Below are 17,902 nucleotides of genomic sequence, written 5' to 3' on the forward strand. Positions count from 1 at the left end.
CCTTCTTCTGCTGTGTGTTTTAATTTGCTATTTTCGTGCCTTTTATACTCTGGTTTTAACAAGAAACATGGAGACTGCCATGCTCAACTAAAACGTTTTCAGACTTGTCAGGTTGAGAAAACAAAGCGACCTAACCTACGGACATTGTATTGAATGAGAGCAGGGTGGAGAGCAACTGTGGTTCAGCAAGACCGATATGATACGATTGATTTTTGAACTGTTTGGTTGCTACTATATATGTCTATGAAATTAATTCAAGGACCCCAACGGAAACAAGTCCGCAAGGACTTTTTTGGCCGGACCTTTTAGACAAAAGCATTATAAATGTAACTGTGTTGTTTTACATTCTTTTGCCTAATAAAAATTTCAATCAATCAATCAAAGAAGGGCAATTTCTCCTATGAAAGCAAACAGGACGGTGCTCGAGCACTGGTTGGCTCATATGTGTGCACCTAATGGAGTGAGAATAATCACAGGTTAAAAAACTGCATGCTACACAGGGACTACAGGGAGTCACTCAGTGCCAAATAAATTAGTGCTGAATTGTCATGAAAGCTGTAAAAGCTGTGTGTTCTTCACAGTGGCCTGTGAAGAACACACTGCTCTACTTCACCATTCTGAGGTTCGCTGGATTTCACACAGAACAGTGTTGTCACGCTTATTGAAGTTATGTGTCTAGTCAGGAGTTTTTACTTCTCCAAAACTGCACATAGCTGGCTGACAATTTCAATGTACGGTATGGGGTCCCTGCTTCATCTCTCTTTCAGCTAAGGGGTCTTTGGCTCGAAAAACGCTGAAGACCCCTGATCTACATAAAAGCGGAAATACGTCATCCAGGCGTGCAAATATGTGCATATATCTGTCATAGAGTGAATAATGCCATTTGGGTTTAACAGAGTGTCACAGATCATGCACAAAGGCCATTGTTTAAGCAGCATGACTTAATTTTTGCACGCACGCACATTCCCACTAGGCAGAGGAAGAAATGCCACCCTTTTTACATTGGCCTATTATAGCGCCACCAGAAGGCCCCAATAACCTACCTGACCTGGCGGCGACCTGTGCTCCGAGGAGCACTTTTTCTAGTTAGATTCTTGGTTTACTTTTGTAATACTTTATTATTATATTACTATTTCTATGCATTTGATGTTTTATCTTGTGTTTTCCTTGTTTACTGTAAATCGCTCTGGATTAAGAGCATCTGCTAAATGCCTAAATTGTGAATTGATGGTTTACCTTATATTGTGAGTTTATAGCATGCTGTGATTTTGATTATGCGTGCTGTTTTATTTATTACTGTGTGTTATATTTGACGTTTGCCGTGCGCTATGACATCGATGGACAATGAACTTTTATGCCACAGTATTGTTTACCTGTCAGGAGCTGTAGCAGAGACGTTATCAGACACAGACTGTTATCAAGGCACTCATTCGCCAGTGGAAAACTCCACGCCCAAATAAATGGTACACCACATTAGTGAGGACCAATTATGAAGATACGTTGAAAATGTGTGAAGTGGTCCTTTAAGTTTGTCATAGATGCTTGTATGTTGAATTTTCCTATACAGATATGTACTGTTGTAGTGGTAGTTTTGTTTCTTAGTTGAATGTGATAACATTTTGAAAATCACAATTGGACAAATGACACCCCTAAACCAAACTCAATTTTTTAGGATTAAACATAAATAAACTCTGACAGTACACAACTACCCAGGCCCCTTGACTTTAATCAAATCAAACATTTCAGATCTCTTCCTCTTCACATATAGCCTATCCAGACCTAACGATCAACGAACAAACAACCCAGAGCGGTGAGCGCACAGAAGGGGTTGCGTCAACGCAACAATGTCACGCCGCTCTCACAGCGCCGTGGCGCCGGTGACGCATGCCGCCAACAGTGTGGTCCACAGCGTAGCGGTGGCGGTGAGGACGGCGCCGTTGAAGGTCTTGTCGTGCACGTGGTGGATGACGTGCAGGGCTCCGGCATACGCCTCCTCACACGTGGCCTTGACCTGTTCCTCTGGCAGCTCGAAGCCGAGCTGGCCCTTGTCCCGGAGCTCGAAGCAGAATGAGAAGGGGATCCCAATAAGACGAGCCCAGTCCATTGAGAGGCCAGAATGCGGATCTACAGGGGGAGATGAGGAACTAGTTATAGCCTGCTGTGGGCTAAATTTGCATAGGATGAGCGGGGCGTCTATCGGACAACCCGACAGAGGCACGCCGGCTGAAGCGGACTTGAGCCACGAGAGGCACCACCGAGCGAGCTCAGGCGAGCGAGTCGCCATGCCGAACGTTGCGAAGTCTGCTTCAGCCGACTCAGCACCGTTCGAGTTATGTCCCGAGAGGGGCAGAATCGTAAATCACCCACCCCCCCCCTAGTCTCGGTACCTCCGAGACGTCAACACCGCCTTGCCATACTGTGGGTGCAATATCATACAGCAATATTATACAGACAGATGTCACAGAGTAACAACAGATGGTGCAGACCAATAAATGAAAACAGCACATCATTTGTATTTGTCACAGAATTGGAGGACAGTGGAGTCAACTTCAATTTCAAGATCACCCACATAACAATCCTAATCATAAAGAGGATTCTTTTTATTCTTATTTTTATTTGAGTGTGCCTGGTAACGTTATTTAGGTGCTGTAGTCCTGAGGAGGGGTTAATTCAATTTCAATACAAATTATGATGAATAATTTCCTCCAATGTGCAACTTAATTTTGTATTCTGCATACCACAGGAGCACCTCATTTAGGGAACTGTTAATACATTAAAAGCCAAGTGATTCAGAACATTGCTATGGTAGTTCTTCCCACAGTGGTCTGCCCCTACTTACACAGTATGTCATGAGATATTCCCACAGTGTAGCTCATCCCATGAACCTCCCGTATGGCATCTGCTGCAGCCAGACCCACCTCCATCTGAGAAACCAAACATTAGTATAACGTTGTGTGTCATGATGCACGGCACGGTCGGTGCTTTGTCTACTCTTTGAGACCACTCAAATGCGCTTCACAAGGTACTATACTTTAACCCTTTCATGCATACAGCATCGGCTGAACACCATTACCCACATGCTTTCATGGAGAGACACATTCCCACACTGATGGCAGAGGAAACCATGCAAGGGACCAACCTGCTAATTGGGAGCATTTAGGGGTTAAAAGTGTCTTGCTCAAGGACACTTTAGACACACAGTCAGGAGGAACCTGGAACCTTCCGATGCCCAGCTCCACCACTTGAGCCACTGCTGCCCCACATACAGCAAGGTTGAAAATGGAAGTGTCGTATTTTGTGGTATTTGTATAAGCTCAGTTTTCATGGTACAGTAATATTTTTTACTTTGACTTTATTCATTAACTGCATGTATATATCCTCAATGTAGACTTTCATACCAGCTCATTGTGGTTGGGGGAAATTATATTGGGATGCCCATAGGGGACCAGAACCATCTGTCCGTAGGAGTGGATGGTCAGAAAACACAGAATGTCGTCCTTCTTGCTCCCTACGAAGTCGGTGACGGCCTGAGCCTCAGGCTCAGACAGGGGCTTGGCGCCGCAGTAAACCAAAGAACAGCAGTTGTGTGACGTTCCAACGGCTGTGGAAACATACCAAATAAATTTACTGAATGTACGGAGTACACCTGTTGAATCATTAGGATCACAAACAGTGTATTGCTACTGTAAGTATTAAGTTCATGGGACCGCAGCATATTTTGCTAGACTCAATACATCCATAGATTTGTAGAAGAACACTCACTCCCCCAGAGGGCATCGAAGTTGCGGTTGAGGTCAGTGCCACCGTCACCGAAACAGACACAGTCCTCAGGTCCCGGTGATCTGGACTTCCTCCACAGTCGAGTCTGCAGAAGTCAAAGTGGTTTAATCAGTTGCGCGTCACTCTTAAATCGTATATTTCATGTTTTCACATTTTGCCCTGGTATATGCAAGGATTCTTGAATGATAAAAGTGACAGGTGTGATGCATAATCATTTATTCCACACTGATAAGATTACATTTCAATGTAATACACTGCCAACTGCTGGCCCCTGAAAAGGCCTTTCTTCTCTTATCTCTACTGGGCAGTTTAGCACCTGAACAAGACCAAAATGTATTCCCGACCCCCAGGCTCTACCTCCCGAGCCACTGCCATCCCAGTAGAGAAGTTAAATGCTAGTGAATCTATGTAAAATGATTCACCAAAGGACACTAATGTTCACTGAATGATATATTCTTGGCACTGAGACGGTACTTTCTATAACTATGAACATCAGTGTGTCCATTACTGCACCTGTAAACATTAGACATTGGTACTCACTGTGTTATCCTTCCATGAGTAGATGTATCCATCCACATTCAGCACAGGGGTCACATAGAAGTCCACGTTCTTCATCATCTCACTCATCTTTGGGTCTGTTTTGTGTGCCTGGAGGATCTAATGGTGGGCGAGTTGAATATGCACTTGTGAACACAAATGAGATGCACAAATTCTACCTGATTCACTGTTGATTTACACACACACACACACACACACACACACACATGCACGCACCTCTCTGACAAAGTACTGACAGAAAGCTGGGGCGATCCATTCTCTAGCGTGGATTCCACAGTCTATCCAGATAGCTTTCTTTTTCAGTCTAGTGCTCTCGCCAATCTATGACACAGATTTCGGAGATAGGTGAATTACTTCAAGAAAGCTGATGTATGATACAATATGTCGTATGAGAGGGAGGTGGATTACCTTGAGAAGGCTAATGGTTCTGTTTTCATAAGTCTTGCCGTAGTCCACTATGGACACAAGTGAAGAGTATTCACTGACAATCTGCTCCATCCAAGAGGTGATCTGTGGGGAGGAACAGAGCTGCAAGGCCTGTGTGTATATACACGGATGTATAGGTACTGTACTGTGTGTGTGTGTGTGTGTGTGTGTGTGTGTGTGTGTGTGTGTGTGTGTGTGTGTGTGTGTGTGTGTGTGTGTGTGTGTGTGTGTGTGTGTGTGTGTGTGTGTGTGTGTGTGTCGCGCCAAAACATTCACATACCTCTGTCATTGGGTGGTATTTGTAGTAGTCATATTCCTTTCTGTTAGAGACAATACACACACACACACACAGAGCAAACAAACACAGCATGTCATACAGACGCAAGTTACTGTCACGTTCTGTCTCTCCACCTGTCTATTTCTGTCTCTCCACCTGTCTGTCTCTGCCTGCTTTCTGCTCCCTGACTACTGCTTACCTGTGGTCACTTCAGTAATCAGCCTGTATACTGGACTCATTCTGCTCACACACTGCCAGATCCAAGTTGATGTTACTGTGCGTTCCTTTTTAGTTCATCAAAAAGTAAAAGAAATAAAAAACATTCATCCTTTCACTCCTTTTCAAGAGCTCTTTCATGGTTCAAGGTCTCTTCTTAGAACGGAGAGAAACAGTGTATTGTTTGCCAGGCATGTGAAACACAGTTTTGGTTTGTTTTTAGGGTTAGGGCTAGAGAGACGTTTTTCATCCGAAAGTATAAAGAGTAACGTTGACTAGTGAAAACAGAACATTCGAAGAAGAATTGAAAGAGAAGTTAGAGAACTAGGCCTATGGGTTCATCATACCATCATTTCATCAAAGCAAAATCATTGCTGCCCATATGTGGGATTCACAGATACTGTGAATTATTTAGGTTATTTAGGTATTTAGGTGATTACTTACAGAATTAGACCATAACAAAGACCATTTTCTCTCTTACTGGTTTTATTCTTATATTTTGAGTTTGTTTTACATTTTCTCCAAAGTCATTAAAATGTTCAGAGTTTACCTGAATAATTGAGTTAACGTTAAACTTTGTTGAATGGCTGAGAAATTAATTTAGTTTGCAAATAAATCTTTTTGCCTGGGACTATTTTGGGCCAGCATTAAAATGCAACAATGTTTGCTGAGATTACCTATCTCAAACACATTTCAAGTCTATGTAAGTTGATTTCCATACCATACTGAATTACATACTGATTAATGTACTTTTGTCCATCCAGTCTCCCCCTAAAATCAAACAAAGCAGAAGGCCTTGGAAAATGGTCGGCAGCAATAATAAATGGTGTCCCCTTTTGTTGTAGTATTTGCCAAGTAGCCTACATTTGGCACAGCCAGAATTCAACCTCTGCAGTTTTCCCACCCTAACCATAGGCAACTATATGGTTAATAGCGTCCAGTTCAAAATTAAGGGACACTTTGACAAGAATCCCGGAGGAGCCAGACCTTAAAGGGACTAAACTGTGTCATTTACATACAGTATATGAAAGTAATCACTACTTCAAATGTATGTACTCATATAGTACTATTGTACTGCAACAAATTATTTGGCAATTTCTTGTGCAGAGCAGAACACACTATAATATAGTAATATAATATAACTACTCTATAACTGACAAGTGTTTGACACAGGAGATCCCTGCCATCTCCACTCCAGACTCACCGTTCCTCCGTTGCCGCCCCAATCTGAGACAGCAGCATCAGAAAAGCAAATCCCACAGAGTGAAGCATTGTCACCTCTCCCTGTCCTTCCTTTTTAGAAAATACTGTAAATACACTCTGAGTGACCTTGTGGCATGAAGGAGATCTTTCTTATTGTTTCTTTGGATCTGATAAAGACAGACCTTTGTCTTATAGTGTCGAATAGTGGGCCCTCAGGTTAAGCAAAGTCCCGTGATCTGATTGTTGCCTGGTTAATGTTTAATGGATGTTTCTTCTTTTGCGTATCATCATCAGATGTCCAGTTTAATGTTGTGCAGCCACACCCTTGTCTCAGGTCCCACATCAAAGAGGCCGGCCTCTTTGATGAGGATGTTTAATGGCAGATGGTGACAGATTTTAGAGAGTCTTATCTCCATTCCAGACTCAACGTTCCTCCATCGCCGTCCCAATCTGAGATAGCAGCAAGAGAAAAGCAAATACCACAGATGGCATCATGGCATCCAGGCGAGAAATCCCTGAATTCGAATTTTCATGCTACTATTTTGTACTATGTCTCATCCCATATCTCCTCCTTTGCAGTATATTTGACCAGGACATTGGTATTGCAACATCATAATCTGGTTGTTTCACTTTACTCAAAACACTCCCCTGTGAATCATTTACTAGCTACATTGATCTCATGACTTCCTCAGAGGTTGGATAATTATGATTATTGATAGCTGGATTTGTCCTGTCTTGATAGCTCTGGTGTTGCTTAAAATGTGGCCACTCAAAGTGAGATTAGAGAGAGCAGAGTAGAGAGAAAGAAACCCATTCTCTGGTTTAATTTCGTCTGACTTTCCAGGTACCCCATAAGGAGAGTTCCCAGGGTTATGCCACCAAAATGTATGTGGAATGCCCTACCAACAGCCATCAAAAAGTGGGACTCCCTACCCTCCTTCAAAACAGCCATAAAAGAGCAACTGGTCCTAGACAAGTCATCTCCCCACTATTGCCCTCTATAACTAAAATAAAATAATAAAAACACCTTAAATATGTAAATATGCAAGTTGATTATGTCATTTGTCCATGTGTGGGCAAATAAAAAACAACTTGATACTTCCTAAGGTTAATATGAGCATCAAATCAATATTTTAAATATGTTTTATTTGCACATGCATTCCATGGCTGGACCACAACTTGTGACAGGCATTGTCCCTCTTGAGTAAAAGATGAACTGTTTCTAAAATAAATAAAATATTTAAGGTATTTTTTTTACTCCTTGAGGGAGTTCCAGGGGGTCCCCAGCAGCATAGGGGCAGCCATAGCTGAGTGGTTAGTGAGCCCGCCTAGGGAACCAGCTGGCCCTGGTTGCCCCAGGTTCGATTCCAGGCTATCCCAGCATATGTGCCGATGATATGAAATTTGTCCCTGAGCAAGACTCTTAACCCCAATTGCTCACAGGTTCTCATTGGAAACAAGACCGCAAGGACTTTCATGAACGACCTGTTAAAAAGGAATTATAGAGTTAAAAATAAGGTCCCCAGCTAAATGATGGATAGTTATGAACCAAATGGATGGACCCTTATGGGTCTGTAACTCTGAGAGTGTACAAATGGAACTGTCCACTCTCAGAGTTAAATTAACATTGATTTTTACAATACAAAGATCCTTTTGCCAAGGTGAACAGAGGGTGGCGCTAATGCGACAATACTGGATGTCAACCGCCACTTTAAAAAAAAAAAAACACCAAGAAGAAGTACGTTGTGGGTAGTGTTGCCATGTCGGCTTATTATAAGCGACTTTGGGCTTCTTTTTCTGTAAAGTTGCTTGTAAATATTGTTGCGGGTTGCGGTTTTTGGGGCTTGTTTCTAAAGTGTAAGTTGCTTATTCAGGCTTGCTTCCCCAAAAAATATATATAAATATATATTTAAACCAGTGGTTCTCAGATATTTTCATGAAAATGTTTTGTGCCAGGGACTGGGAGCATTTGTGTGAATGTATCAAAAACTATTGCAAACATTCCACATTTTATTGCAAGAGTTTTTGAAAATAGCAGATATACAAGCTCACCACGCGTTGCGTCGCGTTGTGAGCTTGTAGATCGGCTGTGTATTTCAAATAGTTGGTTTAAAGTGCTCATGTCGCTTCTTTTGGGCTTGTTTTTCCTAGACCTGGTTGCTTATTTCTCTCACAGAATCAGGCAACTGTGCTTGTGGGCGTGGTGGATGCGCGCGCAGAGCGAGACAGGACAGGGCAAAGTGGAGCGTGTGTTTGTGTTCATGACAATAAATACATACAAAAACAGATAAATAATTACTAACGTGTTTTTTAAAAAATCATTCTTTAAACACGTCCATGGTTCAAACAAGCATGCTGCGGGCGTTGTGTCGAACCAGCGGGGCGCTCCTTCTCCAGGTACTTTCTTCTTTTTGACTTGCTGACGCTTTCGCATCCACGGGCGCAGATCTACAAGCCCACAACGCCTGGCGGACGCGACACGTTGTGGGCTTGTAGATCGGCAATTCTTTGCCGCGCGACACCGTGGTATGGCAAAAGTGTACCGTAAATCGTTACGCCACTATGATGCCGGCTAGCTTTCCATGCTAACTTGGCTAACTTCTTACTTAACGGTTTATGCGACAGTTTGTTCCAAACACACATTTCATTCGTAGAAGTGATATTATATGATCGTAATATAATACTGGTGTGTTCACCACGCGTGTATATGAAGGAAAGGCTCGTATATTTAAGGTTTAATGTTGGTTTTGATGCACTGAGACTCGACCACGACCTTCTGCTGGTGTAAAGTGTCATCATTCATTCTGCATGCTGCTGAGACACTGGTGTAACCTAGTGGTTCTCAACCTCTGGGTCCCCACATGATTTGGGAGGGGGGGGTCCCCAGATGACAGTGAAGTGACAATTTAAGGACTTTTAAGACCTTTTTAATAGAAAAAGAAATAAGACCATTACTGCATCAGAAGTGATCAACAAACTGTACTTTAAAAACTGGTCAAACATTGTCCAAATTGTCAATGAAAGAGGCTTTTAAAAAGAAATAGCTGATCTGATTGTAGATCTGCTATTTTCACAATATTTATCTGTGGAACCGAGTCTAACTAAATGTAATGCCTCAACTCCTACAGTTCTAAGTGCTTGTCAGGGTGGGGGGTCCCCACTTCACATATGATTATTTTGGGGGGTCACGGCCTGAAAAGGCTGAGAACCACTGTTGTGACCTAGCAGGGCTGCCTTTTTTAAAGCCCCATTCAGTGCTACAGTACAAACCTAGCTCTGAATCATAGCCTAGAGTGGAGTTCCTCTTAAGGGGAGAGGAGCTCCACTCTAGGCTATGATTCAGAGCTACTACAAACCTAACCAAATGGGTAAAACAGATGCTGCTTTTCATAGGGACCAACACACTATACTATAATAGACAAGTTAATGGTTTTAAACTGTATTTGATCTCTTTTGGGGACTGGAAAGGGTTCGTTTACATCAGTGATGTTTGTAAACATTGGGAGTGAAAGAGACTGGGAGTGATTTATGAGGGGGTTCCAGAAAGCATTTTTTCTGTCTACAAACAAGAATTGATGTGAAGAGAACTCGACTTGGGCCTTAAACTGTAAACTGTCACACTGTAGTGTGTTCAGTCAGTCACTTTGGTAGCACTTGCTATGAATCCTATCTATAATGCTTTATAAACATACTTATAATGCATTATAATCTACTCATAACACTGTATACAGTTATAGGCACTCATAAGTACTGCCATCATACCCCATTATAAAGCCTTTTATAATGACTTATAAGGTGAAGTATCATAATACTTCATAATTACTGGTCACACGCAGACTTTTAGTAATACATTTGTATTCATATAAATGCACCCACTGGCAAAATCATAAATCGGCGCCCCTGGACCACCGAATGATGTCTACCAAATCTGAATTCTACTTTTACTATAGATAATTATTATTATTTATGTGTCAAATTCAACTTGCATACTGATCTAAATATTGTCTCTTTTGATTGTGTCTCTCCTCAGCATTCGCAGCGGACCGTGCCCAGGTTTGGGGTAACAGCAGCCCAACAGAGATGGGCTTCCTCGCTGCCCATGAACACTGTCGTCATGTTTGTACCACAGCAGGAGTCTTGGGTAGTGGAGAGGATGGGGCGCTTTGATCGCATCTTAGAACCGGTAATGTCCTTGCATTAAAACTAGAACTAGTTCTTACTTTTTTATTGGTGAAAAGGGACTGTGTGTGCTTGTGCGTGTGCGTGCGAGCGTATAGGTTTAACCTGGAGTAAGATTTATGGATGATGATGACCAGGCTAGGAGAATCACTGAGTTATGATAGAAGATAATGAATGAATCCTCTTTTACTTCCTGTAGGGATTGAACTTCCTCATTCCCGTATTGGACCGTGTTCGTTATGTGCAGAGTCTTAAAGAGATTGTCATAGACGTCCCAGAACAGTCAGCTGTATCGCTAGGTGAGTAACGTCATGTCATTGATCATCATCTGAACCAATCATGAAGAAAAAATCATGAACAAAAGTACAGCACACTGCTCTTGCTCAGCGGCATACATTTTATTCAAGCATTGCCAGGACGTTTTTGTCCCCCTGCCTGGACCTTCATCAAGAGTGTCTTGTAGACCAGTGGTTCTCAAACTTTTTCATGCCAAGGACCCCCAAATTGATATGTATTTGGCCGCGGACCCCCACCTGAAAATATGTTGTGCCAGGGACCCCCAGGAGCAAAGATATGAGTTTAACATTTTCCCTTTAAAAAAAAAAAGATTTGCACACATTTTCAAGATTTTTCAAAAATAGCAGGTCTACAAGCAATATGGATAAAGTGGCTAAAATGATTGTGACGCTTTATTAACTAATTTAGCTGGGGACCCCCTTGTACCCCCCCCCCCCAAGGACCCCTGATCCAATTGTAGACAATTGATGCTGCTGAGCAAGAGCAGTGTGCAGGATTTTTGTTCATGAATTTGTCTTCATGATTGGTTCATTTGTCCAACGCACCTGCATCTGAACTAAGTGGATGTGCGAATATTTCCTTTTGCAAAGACTCATTTCATTATCTAAATTAGGCTGATACTCTTACAAATGAAATGACACTCAATGGATATAACAATTACATTCAATGAGACGAGAGGTAATTTCAACAATGTCTGAACTACAATAAAGATGGCGGCAAATCTAGTGTCCAATCTGGTGCTAGTTGTACTAGTTATATTGTATTAACATACTCAATACAGATTGGATAAAATGTTTTATTCATCAGTTTAGATAAAGGTTGACTTTGTGAACGTCCTCAATGGGCAACTAATGGTGTTTCTTTTGTGTTTCACACAGATAATGTAACACTACAGATTGATGGAGTTCTTTATCTGAGGATTATGGATCCATATAAAGTATGTTTCTCTTTTATCAATCTCTGGTTATAGACCACCGAAGTCTGACGTAATTTACGCATCCTACCTGGGTCACGTCCCCCCCCCCATTCTCAATTTCCATGGCGTGTTTAATATCACGGCATATAAGAACTGTGTTTCAAAAATAAACAAATGAGCCAGGCGGTTTGACTCATATGGGTATGAAGCATCAACTGACGGTGAGAAATGAATTAGAAACGTTACCACCGCCAAATCAATAACATTTTCACCAGAAACAGACTGTATCAAATATTAGTGACTGACTATCGCTAACGATACAGAGCCACCTCCTTGACAATATCGGCAGGACAATTTGTTTATTCTTAGACCACAATTCTTATATGAGACGATTCTAAGACGACCCAATGTTATTCTCCATAGAGAAAGGCCTCTGTGACCCAGGGGATGAGCGAGTGACGTCAGGGCTTCGGTACTCTATTGTATATTGTGAGATCTGGGTTTTACAATACAGTACACATATCAATATATATAAAATAAACCTATCACATATATAAAATAATATATAATTACATATCCAATTTGGGAAAGTTTTTTGGGGCTATAAAATACAAAATTTATTGTCATTTTTGCAAACTTAATTGTGTTATTTATTCATAACTTGAAAAGAAAAGCATAACACTCTTTATGTCTGTTTTTTTCAGCCATGGTAGCAGATTTGGAATAAAACAATTCTAAGTACACATCCTAGAAACTGATGAATGTTTCAATGTTTTTTAGGCTAGTTATGGCGTAGAGGATCCAGAGTATGCCGTCACACAGCTGGCACAGACCACCATGCGCTCAGAACTGGGAAAACTCACCCTGGACAAAGTATTCAGGGTAAGAAGCTACATTAGCAAGGCAACTAAGCAAATGCTTGCAGAAACTGACTATGTGTTCATTCAGTTTGAATGAGACCATGAGAGAGTGAGAGTAACATTTGACTGGAGGGGGGTCATCTATCCTGCTGGAAGGCCACATGGCATCTACACCATCGACGCTACATACTGTGTAATAGCACAGCCTAGAATACAAAAATGAATCGATAAATAAAACAACATTGTTAATAAATGGTGACAGTACCTGGAGCTACTGTGACAAGTGTATAAAGAGTTGTTTGTTTCACATTCCAATGCATGTACTTGTCACTTGAACATGCAGTCTTTCTCTTTTTTTCCCTCTTTTTTTAGGAAAGGGAGAACCTGAATTCCCAGATAGTCAACTCCATCAATCAAGCATCAGATGACTGGGGGATCCGCTGCCTCCGTTACGAAATCAAAGACATCCAGGTTCCACCTCGCGTCAAAGAGTCCATGCAGATGCAGGTAAGATGCATTCTAATGAATTAATAACCCCTGATGACATACCCACTCTATTGATGGATCGCTAAGTCCCACCCCACAATAGCTATTGTCCAATGCTAGCTTAGCAACTGTTACCGTGTTAGACAGCGCTCCCATTCTACCATAGGAGTCGATAGTAATCTACACGCACATAAACGATAACTAAGAACATTAATAACACGAATAGGAATACCAGGTCAAACATTGCTACTGTGTAATCTGCAATAATGATTGCACGTGCCCAGAGTGGTTGGAATGGGCATTTTTTGATCCATTTCCACAAGCTGAAATATGCACTGAAACTGCAGGCTGTGGCCGTTGCTGAAGACACACACACAGGTTAACGTCAGGAAAATGACACGGCTCACCGGCCCAGGTGATGGCAATAATATTAATGATTACTGTATAATAACATTAATCGTAATAAAGTTGCAAATCATAGAAAACGAACAAATGTTACACTCGTCACTGATACTGATGTGTTTGACATGATGCATCCTGAATTACTCTATTTAGACTCATGAGCATGTTTAGAAACATGTGCAGTATGTTATATTATAAATCACAGATGTGTATTTGTGATGAAAACAGTCTGCGACTTCCATAAGGAGTTGGGATCGGTCAGTTCCAGTTCAACACACCAGAATCGCGGAGCGAAGCAAAGCTCTGCGATTCTGCTCGTCAAAGTGTTTATTCATTTTTGTGTCTATTTATTATCTGCTTTCCATTGATAATGTACTTAACAACGCTTAGTTGATTGATATAGAGATTCCTGTAGATCCCTCTTTCTTGGGACTGATGAAGCCTGTATTTTGTTGAAATAGTAATGGAATGCACATTTTCCCGGTGCATACTACAGGCATTGTTGATGACTGAGATTAGGAAGAGATTTTGGCACTCTGGCACCACAAATCATCCATAATTTAATGTGGAAAATGCATGATTTCCCATTCAAGTCAATGGAGAAGCTCTCAGGGTGCCTAATTTAGGGAGGCGGGGCGGCGATAGGTGGAGCCTAGCGAACGGTCTATTCCTCTTAACATCCAAGTTAGGATGTTGTAGTAGCGCAACGGATAAGGACATCAGATTGCTCAAAGTACTTCACAATTGTATGAAAGTAATAGCACACAACTCATAAACAAATAAGCGAAGGCGCCAATCTACAAGCTTGAGAGCTTGTCTTGTATATCGCCTCTTTTTGTTTATTTGACATACAACTCAGTATAGGGTTAAAGTAGTTAATAGATTAACTGGGCTTTTGACTAGGGCGATATTGGCCTATCACAGATATATTGGTAATGGTATTTGCGTATGTGTTTTACGATATGCACAGATTGACATTTTACTTAACAATTTTTTTTTATAGAGCACTATGCAAAGAAAGACACTTTATTTAGGTGATTCAAAAATTGTGTAATTATGTACTTTGTCCAGCAGAGCGTGCTCTGTCTCCATTTTTGCACTCAGCACGGTCTGCAATCTCTGCATATGCATGTATGGCAGCTGAGCAGCCAGTCATTCTTGTAATTTGCACAGAATACTAATGTTTAAAATAACCCTGATTTCTTTAAACATACACACAGATACATTACTTAAATATAGCTCATTATATATAACTCATATAATATATCATTTAAATACTCAGTTTTTCAATGTAATCGTCAGCAGTTCTCAGACTGTATAATACATTCATTAGTACTACACTCAATTCATTCTAAAGTGGGATGCACACTGCTTTGATGTTCCGACACGTGCACTAGTGACAGCTGAACTGCCTTCTCTGTCCAGAGCCGTGATTCATCCATTGTATGCATCATTATCCAATATTGCTGGCTGTCACAAATTCTATAATATTAACATCAAAACAAGGGGGAAACCATAGCTTTGTATTCTTTATTTATAAACTCCAAGTAAGTTTCATTGTCGTTTCCCTGTGGCCCCATAGCATAACATCACACCATAAAGGTTTTGTCAGTCACTTAACGTTGCTCTCTATCTCTGCAGGTGGAGGCTGAGCGCAGGAAGAGAGCTACAGTCCTGGAGTCTGAAGGCACCAGGGAGGCACACATCAACGTGGCCGAGGGTTATAAGCAGGCTCAGATCCTGGCCTCCGAGGGAGAGAAAGCAGAGCAGATCAACAGAGCAGCCGGTAGGCACATCCGATCATTATAGAATCGAATATCCGTCGATGGTACTTCCTTGTCCTTCATTTTCCTTGTCCATTTTTATAGATGGCTCTGCATCTCATTATTTAAGCAGTTAACAAGACAGAAGCAACGCAGCATCCTAGACCCGTGGTTCTCTAACTCTTTCATATCAAGGACCCCCAAATTGCTATGTATTTGGTGGCGGAGTCCCATTAGACCATAAGAAAAGATTTTTCAACATTTTTCTAAATGTTGACAAGCTCTCTGTAGACCAGCTATTTTAGAATAGCCAAAAAATACACTGAAGATTATTTATTGCATTTTTTAAAAACTACATGGCTACAACATTTTCATTTCTGTAGGTATGCATGAAAAAACAAGGAGCTCATGTTTGTGATAACAATTTACTCTGTGAATCAGTGGTTCCCAAACTTTTTATCTCGAGACCCAAAAGAGAAATTTGATGTCTCCCCGGGACCCAAAATATTTTTTTTACTTTTTGAAAATATTTTGGAATAATTATAATAATAATACGATTAATGTAGTCTATTGTCAGCACTGAGCCTAGCATCTAGATCTGGATATGCATGTCACACACCGTATTTCTAAAATATTGACATGGTCATGTGTGTTATTCACACTTAAAGATGTATCTTTCTGAACGTCTTGTCTCCTTGAGCTATGCAAGGTCATAGTTTGTGACGTCCAGCTCTCATTGTGCTTCCTCAAGGTGAAGCCCAGGCTGTCCTAGCCAAAGCAGAGGCCAAATCCAAGGCCATTCGTCTCCTGTCAGACGCTCTGGCTGAACAGGTACAGTGAACAAGGCAGTTTCATAATCAGAACCTCATTAAAAAATGACATTTTGAGTAATCCGGAGATCTTTGATTTTTCTTTTTGTACAGAACGGCAATGCAGCAGCCTCCCTCAGTGTGGCTGAACAGTACGTCGCTGCGTTCTCAAAACTGGCCAAAGAGTCAAACACCATCCTTCTGCCTACCAATACTGGTGACATTAGTGGAATGGTCACACAGGTATGTGTGCATGCACAATTACTTTCATAAATGTAAAAGACTAGAGGTGCACTTAGTTCAAATGTCTTTCATGTCACATATTGGCTATATGGGCTACGATGGTCAAATCAAGCTGCGATCAATACAGAAGTTAACCTGTTTACATGTGTACTCTGAACTGGTTGTTCTTGCGGACATCTACCACACTGTCATATGTTAAGTCTCCATATAAATTATTCCCATTCAATATTTTACAGTGCTTCTTTACTTGTCGAGAGCAATTCCTACGCATCTTAGGGTCTTTTGTCACAACATAAGTGCTTTTCTGATATCTGAATGTATATGCTGCAATGTTATGCTCCTCCAGTATACGAGTCCTTTATGTCGCATTCTTTATCCTTAGCTCTGCGTTTATCTTTAAATGACTATCCCACGCTCCGAAGTCTATACTCGACAATAAAGTGTCGGATTATGAATCAGATTGTGACTTCCGTCTCGCTCTTCTGCCCTCAGGCTATGACCATTTACAGCACACTAGCCAAGCAGAGCCCAAAGGCAGAGATCTCAACACCAAACACAGAAGTGAAGACCAGCCAAGAAGAGTGTGCGCCTCAATCCACATCAACCCAGTAGTGGAGCTCGGGACACCATTGGAAACAAATATGGATAATTTATATAGTTTGTTGCACGACCGCATTGTTCTGTAAAAAATGTTCATTTGAAAATACACAATAGAAGACGGTCTGCACAACTGGGGGTTTCTGCAGAGTTTGTTTGTCAGTGTCAACGTAGTTATGAGTGTCGACCCCTGAAGTTGCGCACAGTACAATTTAACTGTTGTGCCGTTTATTCCAGAAAGTTAACTGTCCTTGCTCACTAGTGCAGCAACAGTTCCAAAATACTGTTAATTATTTCATAATAACTGCCATTCCAAAATAATAAAAAAAATCATCCATTTATACAGCGTGCCTCACTACTCGGTTTAGAGTAAAAGCAGTTTTTTGTTCTCTTCTTCTTCTTCTTTTTGGATATAAAGCATTGTGAATAAAAAATATATGGGCATTATGTGCCAATGTAAAAGTGCAAAATTTCCTTCATTTCAAAGCATTTGTTTATCGTTTAAACCTTTTCATTAAATATTTTCAGTACACACTGAGTCAGAAGGGGATCTAATGAAAAACGTACCACACACTGTCTGGAACTTGCAAAAAAAATTGCTCTTAAGTCGACGTTTCAGTCGTTAGACCTTCATCAGGACAGACATGTCCGACGTTTCGGTCATTAGACCTTCATGTCTGTCCTGATGAAGGTCTAACGACTGTTGACTTAATAAAGAGATTTTTTTTTTGCAAATTCGTTGTGCGGGACAGACCTCTTTCTTTTATTTTATTATCAGCGATCACCTTCTGAACATTTACACCTTTGTTCTATGTCACCAACCTTTTTGAGGTGTGCATCGGGAGTCTTGTAAAAATATTTACATGAGTCAAAATGCAGTGTTGATATTC

General features: G+C 41.1%; 2 protein-coding genes across 2 annotated transcripts; one reads left to right on the forward strand and one right to left on the reverse strand.

Moving 5' to 3' along the window:
• Positions 1 to 1,858: 1,858 nt before the first annotated feature.
• Positions 1,859 to 6,529, reverse strand: LOC308080544 (carboxypeptidase O-like; the record flags this gene model as incomplete). The annotated part of the gene is made up of 9 exons (XM_080422440.1): positions 1,859 to 2,124; positions 2,840 to 2,924; positions 3,399 to 3,601; positions 3,763 to 3,865; positions 4,321 to 4,437; positions 4,555 to 4,659; positions 4,747 to 4,848; positions 5,045 to 5,084; positions 6,462 to 6,529. 9 exons carry the CDS (start codon positions 6,527 to 6,529, stop codon positions 1,859 to 1,861), a joined length of 1,089 nt encoding a protein of 362 aa, XP_080278566.1.
• Positions 6,530 to 8,674: 2,145 nt separating this feature from the next.
• On the forward strand, positions 8,675 to 17,574 carry stoml2 (stomatin (EPB72)-like 2). The gene is made up of 10 exons (XM_080422837.1): positions 8,675 to 8,857; positions 10,491 to 10,643; positions 10,839 to 10,938; positions 11,815 to 11,873; positions 12,633 to 12,734; positions 13,085 to 13,219; positions 15,242 to 15,386; positions 16,115 to 16,194; positions 16,287 to 16,415; positions 16,908 to 17,574. Exons 1-10 carry the CDS (start codon positions 8,798 to 8,800, stop codon positions 17,025 to 17,027), a joined length of 1,083 nt encoding a protein of 360 aa, XP_080278963.1. The 5' UTR covers positions 8,675 to 8,797; the 3' UTR covers positions 17,028 to 17,574.
• Positions 17,575 to 17,902: the final 328 nt, after the last annotated feature.

Source organism: Gymnoscopelus braueri (genome assembly GCF_963280865.1).
Source record: "Gymnoscopelus braueri genome assembly, chromosome: 24".
NCBI classification, from domain to species: Eukaryota; Metazoa; Chordata; class Actinopteri; order Myctophiformes; family Myctophidae; genus Gymnoscopelus; species Gymnoscopelus braueri.

Excerpts from the sequence above, each read along its gene's own strand:
- stoml2 (XM_080422837.1), top strand. The coding sequence starts at position 8,798 with ATGGTTCAAACAAGCATGCTGCGGGCGTTGTGTCGAACCAGCGGGGCG. Across the intron at positions 10,939-11,814 it reads ACAGTCAGCTGTATCGCTAG|ATAATGTAACACTACAGATT; the intron begins GTGAGTAACGTC and ends TGTTTCACACAG. Across the intron at positions 12,735-13,084 it reads CCCTGGACAAAGTATTCAGG|GAAAGGGAGAACCTGAATTC; the intron begins GTAAGAAGCTAC and ends CTCTTTTTTTAG.